The following is a 22,023-nucleotide window of genomic DNA, read 5'->3' on the forward strand; positions in this document are numbered from 1 at the left end:
AAGTAAGTAAGTAAACAAGTTTGGGAACAAATCAAATTATTTTATTAAATATTTTGATTTGTGTTTTTTAAGTAGTCACACTACTATATATAAATTAAACTCGAAATTCGGACGGGCACCGCCGTGGCGGGGTGGCCTAGGGGTTCATGGCGGTAGCCGCGATAGCTAAAGACGCCGGTTCGAATCCGGCCTTCACCACTGGAGGGCTTCGTCACTTTTTCTTTAATATATGACATCTATTACAGTTTTTAAGTAAGTAAACACTTTATTGTGCGAAAAAAAAGGAATCAAGGTTACATCAGGTAAAAGTAGTACAAAGGCGAACTTATAAGATTTTAAAGACGAGAACGAAACATCGCAGACGATGTGACAGCCCTATGGCACTGGAATCAAGGGTGAAAAGGTTATCAATTAGCAATGCAATCAAGGAGATAGCAGCGCTGAGAACGGGTGTATTTTACAACCGATGATGCAAGATTAACAAAAATACTAAAATGGTGCCATTTATTTATTATTTATTTAATCTTTATTGCACAAAAGAAAACCTTACAGTACAAAAGGCGGACTTAATGCCATAAGGCATTCTCTACCAGTCAACCTTAAGGCTAAGCAGAGAAATTGTGGGCGGTGCTACAAATACAACAGCAAAAAAAAAAAAAAATAACATATAATCACATATATACAAATATAATATACATATATACTATATAATATATATATATATATATATAAATAACGACGAGACTCATTATGAAACTAATAAAAATACACTAAGAAACTTTCTTTCCGCTAGCATAGAAAGCACGTAAGGATTTTTTGAACGCGAACTTATTTGGCGCATTTTTTATGTTAAAAGGAAGTCCGTTCCAAAGGCGCGCCACCTGCACAGTGAACGAATACGACATGAACCCGGTTCGGTGAAAAGGGATGGACAGAGACATATTGCCAGAAGAGCGAAGTTGGCGGTCGCGAGAAATGCCGTAATATTGAAATAAGGATTTGAGGTACTCAGGAGAGTGTGCCATATTGCTATATAACTCCAAGCTCTGTGTTTATTAGACCAATTCTAGTTTTTGGTATTAAATCTCAGTTATTGTTATCAATCTGTCAGTGTCAAAATTGTCATTTCTTCAATCAAAACCGTCACATTTGACAGTATCATATTAGTATCATAATATTGGAATGAGATCTTATAACTAAAACTGGAATTGGCCTGTATATCCCATACAAAATATAAAGTTCAACTGTCTTATATTACCAAATCTGCAATAGGGGATATTACTGCAATGTTCTGCCACCAGAGTGCAGCACTAGCCTTTTGAGTAAACCATGGAGTAACTTATACATACTGTACCTTTAACAGGTTTTTGACAAGATAATACAATATGACAATGATGCATCAAGGTGGTTTGTTTATAGAGGACCTACCGGGAATCGCAAATTCAATTTCGCTATCTGCCTCTTTATCGTTCGAATATGCAAGAGTGACAGAGATGTTAGATAACGAAATTTCGATTTTCTTGTTTCGTGATAGACCCTCATATTGTAGTAGTAGACTACGCAGAGTTTCGCGTAATATTTTCTATTTCAAACAGTAATTATAGATGTAAACCGTTAGTGATTATTCTAGTGAGGGCTATCGTTTTTTTGCTCACCAGTTGGCGCCTCTGTTGATGGTGGTCCAAAAGACTAAAGAACAGCTGTCAGTCACTGAAGTGACATTTGACATTTCGAACTATGGAAAAGACCAATCTACACTAGCGCCCCTAGCGGCGAATTCATACGCGTTAGCCCTCATTGTAATTTCTAAAATGTCACACAGGTAGTTTTACAAGTTTGACAGCTATCTGTCACTGTAACTGGACAACCCTATAGAACTGGGATCACGAGTGAGAAGGTTATCAATTAGCAATGCAATCAGAGAGATAGCAGCGCTGAGATCGGAATGATTGCGTTTCACAACCGATTATGCAATATTAATATAAATTTATGTTTTGTAAATCTGTAAAGTAATAAAAAAAAATGATAAAGATATATTAAATATATTAATAACGGGTCACTCACGTATTTTAGTCTGCGTCGGTCCGTCACCGTGAACGCAAGCTCCTGATGACACTCCTCGGCACGGAGTGAAACATGTCGACCGTTTTTCGACTTAAAACACGTGAGTGACCCGTTATTAATATATTTAATATGTCTGTGTCTCACGGAAGTTTTGTTAGGATAAAGATTATTTTTGAAGTTACGTTAGAGCTGTCTGCTCTAACTTCAAACTTCTATGGAATTATGACGTTTAAATAACACTTACACAGCCTATGCTATCAAAATCGCAGCAAACTTATCTTGGTCTAACTCTAGGCATATTACAATGTGCTTGAACATGTCTTTATAAGGTAAAAAATAATACAGTAATAACTTCCCGTCCGCTAAAACTGTACAGTAATGATTAAAATTATTTTAAATGAATTATCTGACTTCTACACAAAAATATTTCCTCAGTGAATAGATGAATAGTTACCTCCGCATCATATTTCTCTATTTTTCCATATAGTATATATATATATATCATATGTGTATAAAAAATTTATTGGAACAAATTAAATAAAAAATTAGATTAATTTTAAATTAGATTTTGACATAATGAACATCTTCCCGTGCTAGTTTTCATAAAATAAGGCGAACATTTCCGAGTATATTGGAGAAAATATCATTATCAACATCATGTATTTATTTAAGAGCTGGGCTTGGTTCTTTTTGGTGGAGAAATTTCCGTGTGTTCATTTACAATGCACAGCACACGCTATGTCCGTAGAGCGGCGTAGCAGGCCTACGAAGTCCCGTAGAGCAGCGTAGCAAACCTACGAAGTCCCGTAGATACTCATTCTCGTAGACCAGTGTGTACGTGTAGTGCAATGTATTGCAGCCAGACAGATTCTAGAACGAGAGAGGCATTCAAAATTTGAAAATCTATTCTTGATTTAGTTAATATGATTTAGAAACTTGCTATCGATAACGTTAAAAACGTTATATATATATATTTTATAATATTAAATATTTGATTTAAACTTTCACGATTTTTACTCATTATTATTTACAACGACGGGACTTAATCGCGTAAAATAAGTATTAAATTTACCTCCGACGTTTCGAGGACGGCTTTGTCCCCGTGGTCTCGGAGAAGACTGGCTAAAGTTGAATAGGTAGGAGGTAAATTTAATACTTATTTTACGCGATTAAGTCCCGTCGTTGTAAATAATAATATTAAATATTTATTTCGATAACGCTAAACGAGCTAGCACTGCACATATTTGTCCCCGAAAACCAGACTTTTTATGTGATAATACATACATGATTAAATGACGGTATGAAAAAGTAGTATGTATTGAATCAAGAAGAAATATTACGAGTAGGGATGTAACGATAAATAATTTTGCCGATGCGATACCGATGCCGATTTTTGAAGTAAATAATCGGCGATACCGATACCGTTACCGATACCGATGGCTTATTTGGTTAGTAAATCAAATAGATAAATAAATAATTATGTACTCGCACAACGTATCAGCATTGCGATACAGCGGGGAAATGCCGCCAGCATCCTTGGTACAATGCCTCAAGGGCCTATTTTAGATTTAAGCTAGTTATTAATTTCGTTTACGTAGTACCACTGTATATATCTTGTATGTAAATAAACTTACTGTCATTATGTACTTAATATGCATAAAACTTATGTTTAATAGACGCTTGATTTTATGAAGTGTGAAAAACTGAAAAATAAAAATAAAGAAAAATTACAAATTAAATTCAAAGAAAACATTTATATAGGTAATGATGAAGTTCACTTTAGGTCGATTTTTGTTAAGGAAATAAAGTTTATTCAAATAATCATTTTGTATTTGCGATTTGTAAATTGTGATATCGGGTGTAGGTATATAAATCGGCGATGCCGATATATCGGCCGAAATATCGGTATCGTTACATCGATTATTACGAGAATGAAATCTAGCAACTCCATAATTAGCCCTCAATTAATGAATGGATGAAAGCATTGAATCAAGAAGAAATATTACGAATAGGGATGTAACGATAAATAATTTTGCCGATGCGATACCGATACTGATTTTTGAAGTAAATAATCGGCGATACCGATACCGTTACCGATATCGATGGCTTATTTGGTTAGTAAATCAAATAGATAAATAAATAATTATGTACTTAATATGCATAAAACTTATGTTTAATAGACGCTTGATTTTATTAAGTGTGAAAAACTGAAAAATAAAAATAAAGAAAAATTACAAATGAAATTCAAAGAAAACATTTATTTAGGTAATGATGAATTTCACTAGGTCGATTTTTGTTAAGGAAAAAAAGTTTATTCAAATAATCATTTTGTAAAAAAACCTAAAAGCTTTTCTTACCGAGAAAGCATATTACTCCATTATAGAATTTTTGACTGAATTACCTAATTAAGATTTACTGCATGACATAACCCTGTTTTGACTATTATTGTTTTTCTGTGATATTATGTTTAGCGTGTATTTTTATTGAATTTGTATGCCAATAGGCACGACATAGTGATACTGAAATATGTATTTAACATCTTGTAACTTACCTATGTTGAACAATTAAATCTTTGAATCTTTTGTATTTGCGCTTTGTAAATTGTGATATCGGGTGTAGGTATATATAGGTATACTAGTTTTTTGCGCGGTGCGCGGGGCCCGAGGGCCCCGCGGTCATCGTGTTGTTGTTGTTGTTGTTTGTGCTGTTGTTTTTGGTGTTGTTGTTTTGGTGCTGTTGTTTTTTGGTGCTGTTGTTTTGGTGCTGTTGTTGTTGGTGCTGTTGTTGTTGTTGTGGTGTTGTTGTTGTTGGTGCTGTTGTTGATGTGGTGTTGTTGTTTGTGCTGTTGTTGATGTGGTGTTGTTGTTTGTGCTGTAGTTGATGTGGTGTTGTTGTTTGTGCTGTTGTTGATGTGGTGTTGTTGTTGGTGCTGTTGTTTGTGCTGTAGTTTTGTTTTCTAAAGGGAAAAAGTAATGAAGATGTACTTTTGGTAGAAAGAAAAGATCCGTATGCGAGCACTTCATTCCTGCAGCTCAACTTTCGGCCTTCGCTGGGTTTTTGTATGCTGTTTTTGTATCGTCGTTCCGCTCTGTAGTAAACTTTCGTTTTATTTTTGTATCTTGAAACATTCGCAACGCTCAGGATTCCATTTACTCTGTAGTAAACTTTCGTTTTACTTTTAAATCTTGAAACCTTCGCAACGCTCAGGCTTCCATTTACTTATTTTATTTATTTCTTTAAATTTTATTGCATATAAAATTATAAATATTACAAATGGCGGACTTAATGCCATAAGGAATTACTTTTATTTTATCATTAAATTGTGTCTTGAAACTCATTATTCTCAAGACTCCACTTGAAAACCACTCATTGCGCGTGGTATCATTTTAGAGTTTCTCGTTCTCGTGAAAATTTAAGCATATAACAAATCTTATAAATTAATCAATAAGGCCTCGTGGTGATGTTGATATATACGTTGATATATTTTTTATACACGTTTGGTACATTTATGCGGTTGTTAGTAGCTGAAATAAAATCTCAAGAAATGTTCATGTACAGTCAGTAGTAGAAGTTGTGAAGCGGGCGAGGTGTTGAAAATTACTTTGACACGCTCTTATTGTCTTAACACTAAAGTCGCGTCAAGATCATTTTTTTGAAATACTAATATGCTCGCTTAGCAATTATTGCTGCTGACTGTACTTATAATTTAAAAATTGAAATTTATTACTTAATATTTTTATCATAATCTCGGGACCATGGGATCCTGTACATTTGGTAGGCGTGCGTGGGGCCGATGTTAATACGTAGATGCCTCTTGTAAAGAGACAATTCACTTTGTGATGTGACACTAACTGACGATTATCCCTGTATACATTATAGTAATGCACGCAAGGACAAGCCCCGGTTAATGTAAGACTATTGCAAGAGAAAGGGACAAAAATAATTGAGCTATAAAATGCTAAAGGACTGGTAACTGGGACTATGGAAGAGATTATGGTATTTGCTCTGACCATATGTTAAAAATACGAAAAATTGAACAGGTGGTGACTCGTCAACACACGATATGGCTGTAAACAGCCACTGTGCCAACTTTTATCTTAGGCATAATTCTCTTCCACCCTGCGAGTATATAGCTCTGACACTCCACTCTGGACAGTTGGTTAAGGCAAGCCAGGGATGAGAGTCGTGCGGTCCCAGCTCAGTGTTCACTCGAGCCGGCTAATGAAGACAACCTGGAGAGAGGGGCTTGACCGAGCTTATTATTATTATTATTATTAGGAGCCTATATTGTCCCACTGTTGGGCAAAGGTATTTCTCTTATATTTTTTCACGTATTCCTATCCTCGGAAGTTTCCCACCCGTGTCTGTTAAAGGAGTCAATCTCGTCCCGTCATCTCCGTCAAGGTCTACCCCGTGACACTTTATAATTTGTGGGACCCTATGGGTGGCTGTTTTAACCGACAGGTTATCTGGCATATGGTATACGTGTCCTGTCCAGTCTATTAATTATCTTTATTATATTTCCAAGGGTATGAACAATAATAAGTATAAAATTATTCGTTGAAGTAAGTTGACGCCTGATTAAATTTTAAGAGCAAATAGCACGCGAACTACATTCGTAGATAGAATAGGAGTTAAAAACAAAACAATCAAGATATACTTAATTATTGATCATGGGCAACTTTTGAATGTAGTTTTTTGTATTTTCCAATTAGTTTGTTTGATATATTAGTATATTCACGCTACTGACATTTAAAGCTTAAAGAGTGTTAATTAATTGTGTTGTTTCATTTATTTGTATTCATAAAATGTTCATAATGGTTTTTTTATGCACATTACAATTAAGTTCATCACAGACGGGACGATAATATATTGGTCGATATCGGTAGATACCTACATTGTGAGAGAGATGAAATATACCGATCGATACGTCGCAAGATATATTAAGGTATTTACAGAAGTTTTGCAATAAGATATCGGCAGATACCAAAATATATATATGTACCTTCGTGTGTGGGTTCTGTCAAATAGTACGTAAAAGATATCGGCAGATGCTGTGTCTGTCGGTATTTGTCGATATATTATCGCTCCGTTTATGATGGACTTAATTTTTAATCGTAACTCTTAAGCTATGTTTAAGTTAGGTATACAAGTTTTATAATGATTTGTAGTAGGATGATTTTCCACCTATCAAATAAGAAGCAAATACACATTGGACTAAGATATTGGATTGGTAGGATACCAACTTTACTTACTTTAAAATAATAGGTGAGTAGTAATTTAGAGCGCGTCATACTGTATATTGTAGAATTTTAATGTAGGTACTGATTAAAATATGTGGTATTTTTTATAAAAAGGGACCTTATTGTCGATGGCGCTTACGCCATTATAAACGTTGCTCCGATATAAACACAATGTCGCGCGACGCTATGCGACGTAAGCGCCATCAACAATAAAGTCCCTTTTTATAGAAAATACCACACATAAACATAGTGACCTTTTAACAGTTATCTTAATAATTTTTAAATTATTAACCGCGGTGCAATAGACGCATGTTGTAAATTTAAATAACAGCGCCATCTATATGATTTTGTATGTACTTACTCAAAACCTACATGGCTTGTAAATAATAGATATTATAATCAATAATACGCATTCAATAAGGCACATAGTTCCCCAATATCGCTCATAGGTGGCTCTGTCATCAACATTTATAGGTAATTTTTGGCAATTCATCTGTCCAATGTGCATTGCGTCTCACTTTCTCATTAGGCAACATGTGAGACGCAAATACATATTGGATAGATGGAATACCACCCTTAAATATGTACTTTTTAACATCAACACTTAATAATTAATCATTTGGTGGACTTGAAACCTTTGTAATGCAGTCTATGAATTTTGTTTCAACAGTGTTGATGCTGGTATACACATACCGGTACGAGTATATAGAATTATACTTATTTTAATAAAACACGTGTCTTTTATTTAGTTATAATTTATATATTAATTTAAGGTGTAGCCACAAGATACATAACAGGAGATAAAAATGTGAAGTTTATCATGGCAGCCCAGCAAAGTTTATATTTTTGATTCCAACGATGTTGCTCCTTGCCGATTGTACTGAAAAGAAATACATATTTGTATTAAAGAAGCAAATGAAATATAACATACGAGACGTTAATAAAGGAATAAATGAGCGTCATAAAATTGAATATTATTTCATATAGCATGGAGGAAGCGTGTTGTGCTTCGAAATTTAAGGCTTGGAGACTGTTGGCTTGACTCGCTCGTGTGAGTCGTGTAGCGGGGAGCCTATCGTGAACCACGTTCGACGTGTTGTCTCCCTGTCACACTTACGTACGAATTTACAAGTGCGACAGAAAGGCATCACATCGAACGTGGTTCGCGGTAAGCCCTCTGATATTGATCGTCACACATTCATCGGTGCCATTGGCGAATTACAATACTATCTAAGACCAAAGTGGAAGACTCGCTCGAAATTGCCTTTTCATACAAATGTAGTTCTTATTTTCCTTTCTGGATATTAATATATTATTGACAATAATTTGTTGTAGGTATATCAATGACAGTTATAAAAATAAAAAAATAAAAAGTTTTATTTCGGGCAAAAAGTACGATGTCGTTTATCGTTTGTTTAGTTTCAGTTATGATCATTTAAAATTTTGTATGAAACTTGTTTTTCGCTTATAATGTTTACAATAAACTAAATGTATACTTAGTATACATTGAAATATATAAAAATATTTTTCATAATGTCAATATCCAAACAGGAAAATGGAGACTACGTTTGTATGGTGAAACGGCTGTCCCTTTTTCTCTTAATGTGTCACGGTCGATGCATCGAGTCGAACACATACTCGATAGCATCGAGTATGTGTTCCGTTTTCCGTGCTCTGCAGTTTAAACGTTGCAATTTTGAAAGTGATCATGTTGCTTGCTATAATGTTAATGATTAAGAGTGCGTTTCCATTATATCGTAACGATGGATAGGCGTGCGTTATGGTTTGTATATTTAAAAACCGGCCAAGTGCGAGTCGGACTCGCGCACCGAGGGTTCCGTACTTTTTAGTATTTTTGTTGTTATAGCGGCAAACAGAAATACATCATCTGTGAAAATTTCAAATGTTTAGCTATCACGGTTCATGAGATGTAGCTTGGTGATAGACAGACAGTCCCGTTTTTACCCTTTGGGTACGGAACCCTAACAATGGAGGTATACTTATATATAAATATAGAACGGTATGATTACTGTCGTTAAGACATAATGGAAACGCACTCTTAATATTTTGTTCATCTTTACCATTCGTCCGGACCGTGGATTACCGGGTCGCCTGCAACTCGTTGACGGTTACTCCTTCCTTCACCTGAAAATAGTTTAATGTTGTTTATTTTTACAAAATACATAATTTTTATGGATAAAATTCAAATTTCTTGTCAGTTTTTGAAATATATAGAGAGTATTTACAAATTGGGGTGGTGAAGAAGTATTGAATGTACATTTGTTAGATGTAGCATACTCCCATCTTAAATACCATAACGCATTTACAATATCTTTAATGTTGTAAGTGTCTAATTGTGTATGGGTGATAGATGGGTAAGTAATTGCTTGCATTCAATCGATTTGTCTGTCTGTTTGTTAGTCTCTTATATTAGAAAAAAAATCTTACCATTTTTTGTGTTCGTAGATTGACAGCTCGACTGTAGTCATTTGAAATGTTGACACGATGTTACACATTCCCGAACTATTCTGACAAAAATATTATATTAGAGTTAGACCAAGAAAAGTGCAGAGATTTTGATAGCACACGCAGTGTCACGTGTTGATTATACGCCATAATTTCATAGAAGTTTGATGTTTAAAATAATACCTGCATTTTTTCTTTTATCAATAATAATAATATAATTTATAATATTACAATTAAATGAAAAATGCAATTGTCAAATTGATATTATTAAAAATTGTTTTGACGAAAATTAAGTTTAAAAGAGAATTCGTTTTGGAAATTGATTAATGTTAGAAATTTCTTTAATATTATATAGCAATGAAATGAGTCCGATTTTCTCAATAAGGGGCCCACTGACTATCAGTCCGCCGGACGATATCGGCCTGTCAGTTAGAACAAAAATTTGACAGTTCCGAACAATGGACAGGCCGATATCGTCCGGCGGATTGATAGTCAGTGGGCCCCTATGTATCAGTTTACCTTTTGGTGTAAGTTGACATTGTTGACAGTAGTTTGTAGGTAGTAGTGACTCGGTGTCTCGGCTGCAGCCGGTGGCGGCGAATATCATTTGGTATCCTCTCTGCTTGTCGATCGTTTGTTTGTGGATGAAGACAGTACTGTAGTGTCGAGGTCGCAGTGAAGGCGACTGGTAGCTTCACCGTCGTGTGTGGCGTATTGTTGAATTCTGTTTGAGTAGATTTTGCCGCTGCTGATGTAGGAGACGTGTCCAGTGGTGTGTGGTGTGATGTGGTGATGGCCGGCATTGTCCTCCCTTCTCTTTCGTGGCGCTGCACAATGAACTGCAGGTCGCGCCATTTCAATGTTTTGATAAGGTCTGCGTTGCTTGCTCGTATACGGCTGCAGATGATATTGATGGAGTTGTTTATTCATGTGCAGCTTTATCTGAAAACTAATTATAATATATATATATATATATGTATGTATGTGATATTTTAATGTTTATCTTTGACTTTTTTAGTTCGGATAAGAGTGTTGGCTGTAACTAATGTGTTGAAGAAGAAAATTGACAGATTGACACTGAGAAAATCAATTGTTAAATCAGTGATATTGAGATTGATATAGTTTGTTTGTTCTCTCTAATTGATTTATTGTTTTTGTGTCCTTTATTATTGATGAAATGTGAAAAGAAATATTACACACCCGACACCCGAGACGTATTTTTCCGCCCGAGCCGCAGGCGAGGGTAGGTAAATTAGTCGAGGGTTAAATTTGTACTACAACATTTAACAACATAAATATAACTGACGATGTGGAGAAAATATTTGAGGTTTAGACATAAAACGAAATTAATGGCTATACCGTTGGTCGTAGGTGGCAGTATTGCAGGTTGGTTGTTTGATTGCAACTTTTTGATGTCAGTTTCTTGCTCGAATAATTACTGCAGTTGTTTGTGTAGGTATTGCATGTTGATTCATCTGAAAGCAATTATTATTATTATTATTTGTTAATAATAATATAATGAAACTTATTTAATATGGAGAAGTTATATACAAAAATATTTTTACAATAATTATGATTGCAGTTAAGTCAAATTACTTAAAATTTAAAGAAAGAATGCCTACAAGAGGAGATTAAGTTAAGGATGTTGAACTGAACGAATAAAAATTTGACAGGTCCGAATACCTGACAGACAATATCGTTTGGTGGACTGGTAATCAGTGGGCCTCTTTAAATTGAAAAATGATAAAGATGATTTTACATGTAATTGTGCAATGTTAGGCTTGTTTTATAGTTAGATTAGGTTTATTGTTTAATTGAATAGGGTGAATGAATTTACTATTTTCGTTGTATAAGCTATTAAAAATATATAGGTACAGTACATACCCAGTTGTGCGGTCTTCTTTTCGTGTCGTGGTTCCATTTTTATTTTCATACGATGGATGCCCAGTAGGCAGCCCTGGCTGTCGCGTCTCTCAGATCCAGTTCCGAGCAGTGATGTGGGCATGCGGGGCACGCCAGTAGAATAGATGTGCCATGATTTGCGTTGCTGTGTCGCAGATACACTGAGTCGAGGAGTTATGGCCATGTTTTGCTTACATCGACCAACTTGGGACTTAAGCCTGTTTAGGGATTTCCAAATTCGCCAAGGTTCTTTATGGCCAGGCGGTAGTTGCTTCAAAGCCTGCACGTACACTTCCGGTGGGGGGCACCGGGTCTGCTACAGCAAGCGGCGCACATCGGGTGACTCACCCTGCAGGCGGCTTGGCTGGCTGTAATTGTTCCGTGACATTTTGATTGCAGACCAGGGTGGAGGTTGTACCGATTATATCTTTTCGTTTGATGGGTATTCTGTAAATATATGTGATATTCTGTAAATATTTTCCTTAGGCGAGTTATTAAATTAAATAGAATAGAATAGAATAGAAAAATAGACCACACAGATATTTACGATAAATAGGTATTTAATTACTTACGTAGATTTGTTAGATAGGTAGACAGGTAGGTATTTATTATATCTGTGAAAAGAAAGTTGTAAAATACTATAGAACGACTGTTTGTTTTGGTTTAACATTTCCTATACGGTAGGATAATGTTATTAACAGGCGGCATCCATCGAGAAGGATACAAACAGTCTTGTTTAAGGGATCATGGCAACTGTTAGCTACTCCTTAAACCATTCGCCAGATTAACCATAAAGGTTAAAATAGACGTATATCCAATGCAATTCGCAACCGGTTGCAAACTTTATATTGCCTTGGAGTTACGTCCGCCCATCTAACTACTGCTAACTACTTTATCTATGTATTTACTGTATATATTAAAGTGAATCAAATTATGAAATGAACAATATAACAGCATACATCTAATTAATTATTTATATGCATGCACAATGTACTATTTTTCTAATTATGATGACAAAAATAAAAGTGTAGTTGTGAAATATGTAGGTATAGCAGTATATGATATTTATATTTTTTGTATTCAGGTTGTAAAATGAAACATTACGTACGAAATGTATTCATTCAAATTAATCGAAGATTGAATTGGTATTTTTGTAAGTTTCAATGGTAAGTGCAGTTTAAATTTTAATTATATTATATTATTATTATATACGAATGCACATGCAGCTTTAAATAGTTGATACATGCATATCAATGTCCTGCACTTGTGTTTTGTCCATTCGTAAAATGTTTGTCGAGTCTGTTTTTAAAGGAGTTTACTGAAGGCGCACTGACTACGGATGAAATTATTGATGAAAGTTTGAGAATGTTTGTATGTTTTTATCAAAATGAAATACGATATGATAACTATACCTTATCTATCTTCTTGGACATCTTTTCTGGAAAATAAATTGCAATTTATTTAATATTTGAATAATATTATTAGTAATCATGAATAGAATATGTTTTTTTTTTTTAAATACCTTCGTTTTTGAAATTACATCCAGTGTGTTTCTGCACCAGTTTGTTTTTTCTAATACCTATTTATTGAGTAATTCCTGTAACATATTAATAGATTAAGGTGTATAATTATACATTATAAGTGTATGTGTGAGATTTTCTTTCTGGTCGATGACTCGGCTTGTAGGTAGATGTGAAATGATGAAATTTTTCTGAAAATAAAACAAAGCATATGAGTAATTTTATACAGTGTCGACTGATTATTTTAGTTCTACCTATTTACCATCGGTAGTAAATAGGAAGTTAACGGGCAGCAACCGCGGGAAGGAAATAATCAGACTTGTTCCAGAGTTCTCAGCAATTGCACGCTCCCTCTGAAACCATTCACCTAAGAGAATAAGAGCCAATGCAACTCGCGACCGGTCGCAAATTTTTTATTGATTTGGCCCTATTTCCGCCCAACTAACTACGTGTGGATAGTAAATGTTACTGTACAGTGTATATGGAATTAACAATATATACATTATATACAACAAAAATGTCATGCCTAAGTATATGTTTGTAAATGAAATGTTGTGATGAGACCGAGAAAGTATTGCGTGAGTATACGTAAAATTATCATAGTTGACCAATTGCTGTGTAAGAAGAATACAGAAAACGAATTTATGAAACTATACAGTTCAAAATATATCAATAAATCGAAACATTACAAGTCAAGAGTCACTTAAACAGGATTTGACGATTGGATCTAATCAGATTGGTATTGTTAAATATTATTCAGCATTGAAACGGTGAAGTCGGTCGCTATATCAATTGAAATGAAAACGGCTATCGCCTTCCTAAGGGATAACACAGCATAGCTGCGTTATTTCTTAGGATGGTGGATGATCGTGTCAAGTGCATTAATCAAGCCATGTATCGAGGACCGTGCACACGTGTGGCTCTCGGCGAAGGAACGAAACGACAGTACTGAGTGTGACTGCGATCGACGTACTGCGACTGGTGACTTCGGGCGAGAGACTCGCAAGGGTAACTGATGACACGATGTTCAACACACAGGTCGACAGAGCGGTGCGAGTGAATCGTCTCGACCGCTGCTCGGTCCCTCTTCGAACCAGTATCCAGAGGTTCCTGTGTACAGTGAAGGGTAGAGTTTGTTATCTACACCCGATACCCACCCTCTCACCTACTGTCGTTGATTGCTTCCATTGACATTGTTGAATACAAAGAATGTGTAGCGAATTGAGAATTGACTGTTATAAATAGCTGGCCTAAATTGTTTATTCATGGTCAAATTCAATCCCTTAAATTTATTTATACATTTATTTTTGTATGTATATATTTATTTCGTATTTATTAATTTTGATAGTTTTATACCATTTTTTTTAGAACTCGTTTTTTTTTTATACAGCTATTTCAGTTACTTTAATTTTACTTTAAAATTCATACATACGTATATAATATAGTAATTTGGCTGGTAATGTAATGTTCAAATTACCCATGTAGTAAGTACGTATTTATTTTGTTTTCGGTTAGTACAATTTGGTTAAACAATTTTTATATTAAATATAGTTTTAAAAAACGTATGCGCATCACAGTTTTGTGTGTTTTATAACATGGTTTTTATACGGTTTATTGTAATGTGTATATATCGGTTTTTTGTTATATTACAATATTAGCATAGATTTTGCATATAGTTTTATATACAAACGTCTAAAATCGCGTTGTAAAATTTTAAAAAGTATAAACGATTTGAAATATTTACTAATAGGCGTTGGTATTTAAAATTGTTTGGCAAAGTCTACTATATTAAAGCTATTTTCACTATTTGTAGCAAAATTTACATGTAGTTATAAAATTTTGGACAAAGTTTAATATCACCACATATCACACTGAGGGTACACTACAATAATGCATTTAGGATGCTGATGGGGCTGCCGTGTTACTGCAGTGCTTCAGGTATGTCCACGGAATTCAGGATAGACGGTTTTCATGCCATTATATGTAAACGTGCAGCATCTCTGATGCGACGCGTGTGCGTCAGTCCCAACAGCCTTCTATGTGTATTGCTTGTTCTAGCACCACTGGATGAAATTACATGTCCGGTAATAGCGGGCAATGAGATTGCGCAGTTAGAATAGGTAATTATTTTTTTATTTTTTGTTTTACCCTTAAGTAATACTAACTTTATTCTTATTGTTTTATTTTGTGTTGTTATTTGTTAAAAAACAATTTTATTGATACCTAATGTGTCTGAAATAAAGTTTATCATTCCATTACATTTCATTATGGTCAAATTATGTTGACTACCGATTTACATAAGTAGGTATATAAAATTGTGATATAAAAGTTAAAATGGAGTTACTAATACATATGTTTATTAATAAACATTAGTTTACATGTATCATGACACTTTCATTATCCAATATACTTAATCGAGTTGTTATAATTAACCAATATTTGATCAGGAAGATATTAAGAACTGTTTTTATACATTTTTTTATTATTATTAGTTTTGCAATCTTTTTTCAATGGTATTTCGGTGGTATAAATTTTAAGTATTGAACGTTTACCAATATTATATAATATATTTTTTTAGTATAGGTAGATCTTCTACTAAGAAGAAGGTACATTTATGTATGTGTTGTATAGATCGAACAATTATATGTGTACAGATAATTCTTATTCGCTTGTAGCTCAAAATGCTTCAAGTTGTAACTTACATCGGTATTTTTTTAGGTATGCATAACATTATAATTTGACATGTCGTTGTATATTGTTATATGTAATGATACTGTATTATCACTGGTCAAATAATAAGTCAACTATTTAGCCAAGAATAAATTTAAGACGTATAATTTACATATGCTAATTATTTTTAAAAGAAATCACACGAGTGCAATTAATCATAGGTATACGAATTCATTAAAAACATTACTTAAAAATGGTGAAAACCCTATAAACTTGGATAAATATATTTGAAATTTTGATAAAACGAAACAAAATTTATTTGAACTATCAATCCTGTTATTATATTACTTATATATAAATTTTATTTATTGTTAACAATATTTTTAAAACGATGTACGAATGATGAGTCAATTGAACCACAAATCGACTAATTAATAATAAGTATTAAGCAAGTATTGATAAATTTATGTCACATGTAATATTTTGTATTGTCGTTTATTTCTTTATTAGTTGTATTTTGTGTGTAGTGTGTGTATGTATAATTAAGTGCTATTACTATATTTTGTTTACGTAAATGATAAATTAACGTTACGTTACCAAATTAGAAAAACTCAAATTATGTCAAGTTACAGGATTAGTTTTATATCGATTTCTAATTAATGTAATTTCCATAGTACGTAGTTTTCTTTTTACGTAATAATGTAATTGCTTTTTTTTTGTCTTTTTTATGGGTTTTATTTTGTTTTTGTTTTTTTCTTGTTTATTTTTTTATTCATTTTATATATATGTATATGTTTTTTTTGTTTTCTTTTTTTATTCTTTTTTTTTAATATTATGGAAATACATTTACAAACAGTGTTAAAATAATAAAAAATTAATAACTATTAGGTATCATGATAAATTATGTGTTATTAAAAAATGCCATTAACATCTGACTTTTTTATGATCTTCTCTTTCGTCTTCAATTTTTGCCTCGAACAGTACTTAGTGCAAGTTATAATAATGAGATCCTTTAAAAAAAACAGTCGTTAATAAAAATGTGAGTTGTTGGTCCTTTATAGAATCTTCGTCAATTTATAGAGGGTTTCTGGATTAGTATATTTCTTGTTGTTGATGTGCACAGTATTCATTTTGTTTTAAATTTTCTTGTGTAAATAAAGCATAGAGTTTGTTTTGCACGTCTATTATTCCATAAATTCACGACGGCTGTTGCTTTCATTTTGTACTTTTCTGTGTTTAAAACTTATGAAGTAAAATCAGTTCAAACGTCTGCTTCAAGTGGGACATTCTATAGGATCACGTGTGTTAGTTACGATACGTCACGGCGTCAGTACTCCTTCCACCAGTTTTGCACTTTCTCAATATGCAGAGAATCTTAGTCGAAGAATGGGTTTCAGTTTCACATATGAAAATGGCCAATAATTATAAGTTTTCTTGTGTAAATAAAGCACTGAGTTTGTTTTACACGTCTATTGTTCATTAAATTTATGATGGCTGTTGCCTTCATTTTGTAAACTTTTCTGTGTTAAAACTTATGGAGTGAAATCAGTTCAAACGTCTGCTTTATGTGGGATATTCCATAAGATCACGTGTGTTAGTTACGATTGGCGTCAGTTCTCCTTCCACCAGTTTCGCACTTTTTCAATGTGCAGAGAATCTTGTATGATTTATTGATTAATTTTTGATGTATAATCGAAGAATGGGTTTCAGTTTCACAGATGAAAATGGCAAATTGTACTTAGGATAATAACATACATAAGACAAACTATGTGCAAAAGGCAAATCTTGACATTTAATTTGAGGTTTAATTAAAGTAAATAATTTCGTAACGTTAGATTTTTCAGTTAATGTGTTTGTGTACTACATTCATTGTCTGAATTGTGTTGTTCAATCTGATGTCGCAAATTATTACATGTGAGAAATGATGTTTATTTTAATAATATTTTTGGTAAACCGTGAGTAGACCGTCAATTATTGATATTTATTAAAGATTTTGCCGGTTTTTTGTATAGAAATGTTTAAAATCGCGGAATTAAATTTAAAATGGAACAAACCATTTTAAATAATTACTAATAAACATTTTTATACAAAATATCTGATGCAAAATTTATTGGATAAAGTTATATTAACTATTAACTAAATATAATATATGATTGCATGTAGCGCAAGTGACTTTATTATTGTTATTTTATTATAATAGTATGGCATTATCAACCTATTGTTTTGTTTAAAAATGTCTAAAATTGCGACGATTAGACTAATAGACGTTGGTATTCAAAATTTTTTAGTAAACTTTACTAAGTATGTGTTGGAAAGTTGTTGAATCTTGTGTTCATCAATTGGGGTACAAATGACCTTTTTTATGATAAATTTTGCTAATTGACATGACTTGTATACGAATACCTAAAATCGCGATACAAAATTTAAATGGATTCAATAATTTAAATATTTATTAATAGGTATTCATATACAAGGCTTTAATGCAAAGATTGTATTTAGTTATTTAATAAGTTTTAGCCAAATATATTATGATTCAATTGACAATTGACTACAGATTTACATCAATAAGAATGTCTTAAATCGCGATGTAATTTTTTTAATATTTACTAAAAGACATTCTTATTCAAATATATCTTGCAGTTAATATACTATTTTGTGAAAGTCTATAAAGTTAAAGTTATACTGACTATTATTATGGTCAATTGTGGTACAAATTACCCTTTCGTGTTAAATTATGCAAATTGACATGACTTGTATACGAATACCTAAAATCGCGATACAAAATTTAAATGGTTTCAATAATTTAAATATTTATTAATAGATATTCATATACAAGTATTTAATACAAAATTTTCATGTAGTCAATTTTAGGCCAAATTTACTACGATTAAATTGAATTGACTACAGATTTACTTCAATAGGAATGTCTTAAATCGCGATGTAATTTTTTTAATATTTACTAAAAGACATTCTTATTCAAATATATCTTGCAGTTAATATACTATTTTGTGAAAGTCTATAAAGTTAAAGTTATATTGACTATTATTATGGTCAATAGTGGTACAAATGACCCTTTCGTGTTAAATTATGCAAATTGACATGACTTGTATACGAATACCTAAAATCGCGATACAAAATTTAAATGGATTCAATAATTTAAATATTTATTAATAGATATTCATATACAAGTATTTATTAATACAAAATTTTCATGTAGTCAATTATAGGCCAAATTTACTACGATTAAATTGAATTGACTACAGATTTACTTCAGTAGGAATGTCTTGAATCGCGATGTAAAATTTTTCATATTTACTAAAAGACATTCTTATTCAAATATATCTTGCAAAGTCAATATAGTATTATGTATTTTAGGAAAGTCTATAAAATTAAAGTTATATTGACTTTTGTTATGGTCAATTGTGGTACAAATGATTCTTTCGTGTTAAATTATGCAAATTAACATGACTTGTATACGAATACCTAAAATCGCGATACAAAACTTAAATGGATTCAATAATTTAAATATTTATTAATAGATATTCATATACAAGGCTTTAATGCAAAATTTTCATTTAGTCATTTAATAAATTTTAGCCAAATTTATTATGATTCAATTAAATTGACTACATATTTACTTCAATAAGAATGTCTAAAATCGCGATGTAATTTTTTTAATATTTACTAAAAGACATTCTTATTCAAATATATCTTGCAGTCAATATACTATTTTGTGAAGATCTATATAGTTAAAGTTATATTGACTATTGTTATGGTCAATTGTGGTACAAATGATCCTTTCGTGTTAAATTATGCAAATTGACATGACTTGTATATGAATACCTAAAATCGCGATACAAAATTTAAATGGATTAAATAATTTAAATATTTATTAATAGATATTCATATACAAGTATTTAATACAAAATTTTCATGTAGTCAATTATAGGCCAAATTTACTACGATTAAATTGAATTGACTACAGATTTACTTCAATAGGAATGTCTTAAATCGCGATGTAAATTTTTTAATATTTACTAAAAGACATTCTTATTCAAATATATCTTGAAAAGTCAATATAATATTATGTATTTTAAGAAAGTCTATAAAGTTACTTATATTGACTATTGTTATGGTCAATTGTGGTACAAATGACCCTTTCGTGTTAAATTATGCAAATTGACATGACTTGTGTACGAATACCTAAAATCGCGATACAAAATTTAAATGGATTCAATAATTTAAATATTTATTAATAGATATTCATATACAAGTATTTAATACAAAATTTTCATGTAGTCAATTTTAGGCCAAATTTACTACGATTAAATTGAATTGACTACAGATTTACTTCAATAGGAATGTTAAATCGCGATGTAAAATTTTTCATATTTACTAAAAGACATTCTTATTCAAATATATCTTGCAAAGTCAATATAATATTATGTATTTTAAGAAAGTCTATAAAGTTACTTATATTGACTATTGTTATGGTCAATTGTGGTACAAATGACCCGTTCGTGTTAAATTATGCAAATTGACATGACTTGTATACGAATGCCTAAAATCGCGATACAAAATTTAAATGGATTTAATAATTTAAATATTTATTAATAGGTATTCATATACAAGGCTTTAATGCAAAGATTTTATTTAGTTATTTAATAAGTTTTAGCCAAATTTATTATGATTCAATTAAATTGACTACATATTTACTTCAATAAGAATGTCTAAAATCGCGATGTAAATTTTTTAATATTTACTAAAAGACATTCTTATTCAAATATATCTTGCAGTTAATATACTATTTTGTGAAAGTCTAAAGTTAATATTGACTATTGTTATGGTCAATTGTGGTACAAATGATCCTTTCGTGTTAAATTATGCAAATTGACATGACTTGTATACGAATACCTAAAATCGCGATACAAAATTTAAATGGATTCAATAATTTAAATATTTATTAATAGATATTCATATACAAGTATTTAATACAAAATTTTCATGTAGTCAATTATAGGCCAAATTTACTACGATTAAATTGAATTGACTACAGATTTACTTCAGTAGAAATGTCTTAAATCGCGATGTAAAATTTCAAATATTTACTAAAAGACATTCTTATTCAAATATATCTTGCAGTCAACATAATATTTTGTATTTTATGAAAGTCTATAATGTTAAAGTTATTATATTGACTATTGCTATAGTCAATTGTGATACATATGACCCTTTCGTGTTAAATTATGCAAATTGACATGACTTGTATACGAATACCTAAAATCGCGATACAAAATTTAAATGGATTTAATAATTTAAATATTTATTAATAGATATTCATATACAAGAATGTTTTATGCAAAATTTACATGTAGTCGTGTAATAATTTTTGGCTAAATTTACTATAATTAAATTGAATTGACCACAGAATTACTTCAACAGGAATGTCTTAAATCGCGATGCAAAATTTAAAATGGATAAAATAATTTCAAATATTTACTAAAAGACATTCTTATTGAGATACATTTTGCAAAGTTTAAATATTATTAGTATTTTAATTTTGTTGGTACGTTACTGAAATATTATTTAAAATTATCTATATTCAAATTAGTTTTGTAGTAAGTATGTAGTATATATATATATTGTTTTTGGTATTTTATTAATATTTCAAATATATTTATTGAACAATAATTTTTATTATGTATGTCGTTTAAGGAATCATATACTCATCGCATGTTTGGTTTTTTTTTTTCAAAAAATAATTATCATATGAGTGTATTACAATTCTTTTATTCGTTCTTAGCTAAATAGTGGAATTAAAACAATTTAATGCAAAGATGATGGTATCATTGCTTATGAAGGTATATAATGATATGTAAAATTAAAATGTAATTCATTCTTAAGAAAAAGGTTCGTGTAAATTGCAATTTATGCAATATGAGTGGGTATGCGTTTAAGAAAATACATAACTTTTTTTCAAATGGTTTGTAGAAAATTAGTTCTTAATACCGGGTTCGATAATAGTTAGATATATACATACAGTTGTGTCTGTCAGATATATTCGATAGATGTGTTTGGTGAATAAATCAATCAATGTATGAGGAGAAATAGGTACAGATGTTTCTGCGGACAAATACATATGTGCCCAAGTCTCGCTA

The 22,023-nt window shown here is 31.6% G+C and overlaps 1 protein-coding gene across 1 annotated transcript; it reads right to left on the bottom strand.

Annotated features, from left to right (window-relative positions):
• Nucleotides 1-9,392: 9,392 nt before the first annotated feature.
• On the bottom strand, nt 9,393-11,249 carry LOC134742700 (uncharacterized). The gene is made up of 4 exons (XM_063675890.1): nt 11,133-11,249; nt 10,293-10,722; nt 9,756-9,830; nt 9,393-9,452 (listed from the first exon to the last, which is right to left on the bottom strand). Exons 2-4 carry the CDS (start codon nt 10,574-10,576, stop codon nt 9,449-9,451), a joined length of 363 nt encoding a protein of 120 aa, XP_063531960.1. The 5' UTR covers nt 10,577-10,722; nt 11,133-11,249; the 3' UTR covers nt 9,393-9,448.
• Nucleotides 11,250-22,023: the final 10,774 nt, after the last annotated feature.

The sequence above is a fragment of the Cydia strobilella genome, chromosome 7 (assembly GCF_947568885.1).
Source record: "Cydia strobilella chromosome 7, ilCydStro3.1, whole genome shotgun sequence".
Classification (NCBI taxonomy): Eukaryota; Metazoa; Arthropoda; class Insecta; order Lepidoptera; family Tortricidae; genus Cydia; species Cydia strobilella.

Bases quoted from the DNA above. Each gene is read 5' to 3' on its own strand.
- LOC134742700 (XM_063675890.1), bottom strand. From the start codon at position 10,576: ATGCCGGCCATCACCACATCACACCACACACCACTGGACACGTCTCCT. The intron at 9,831-10,292 runs GTAAACTGATAC...TTGTCAGAATAG, and splicing joins ATGTCAACTTACACCAAAAG to TTCGGGAATGTGTAACATCG.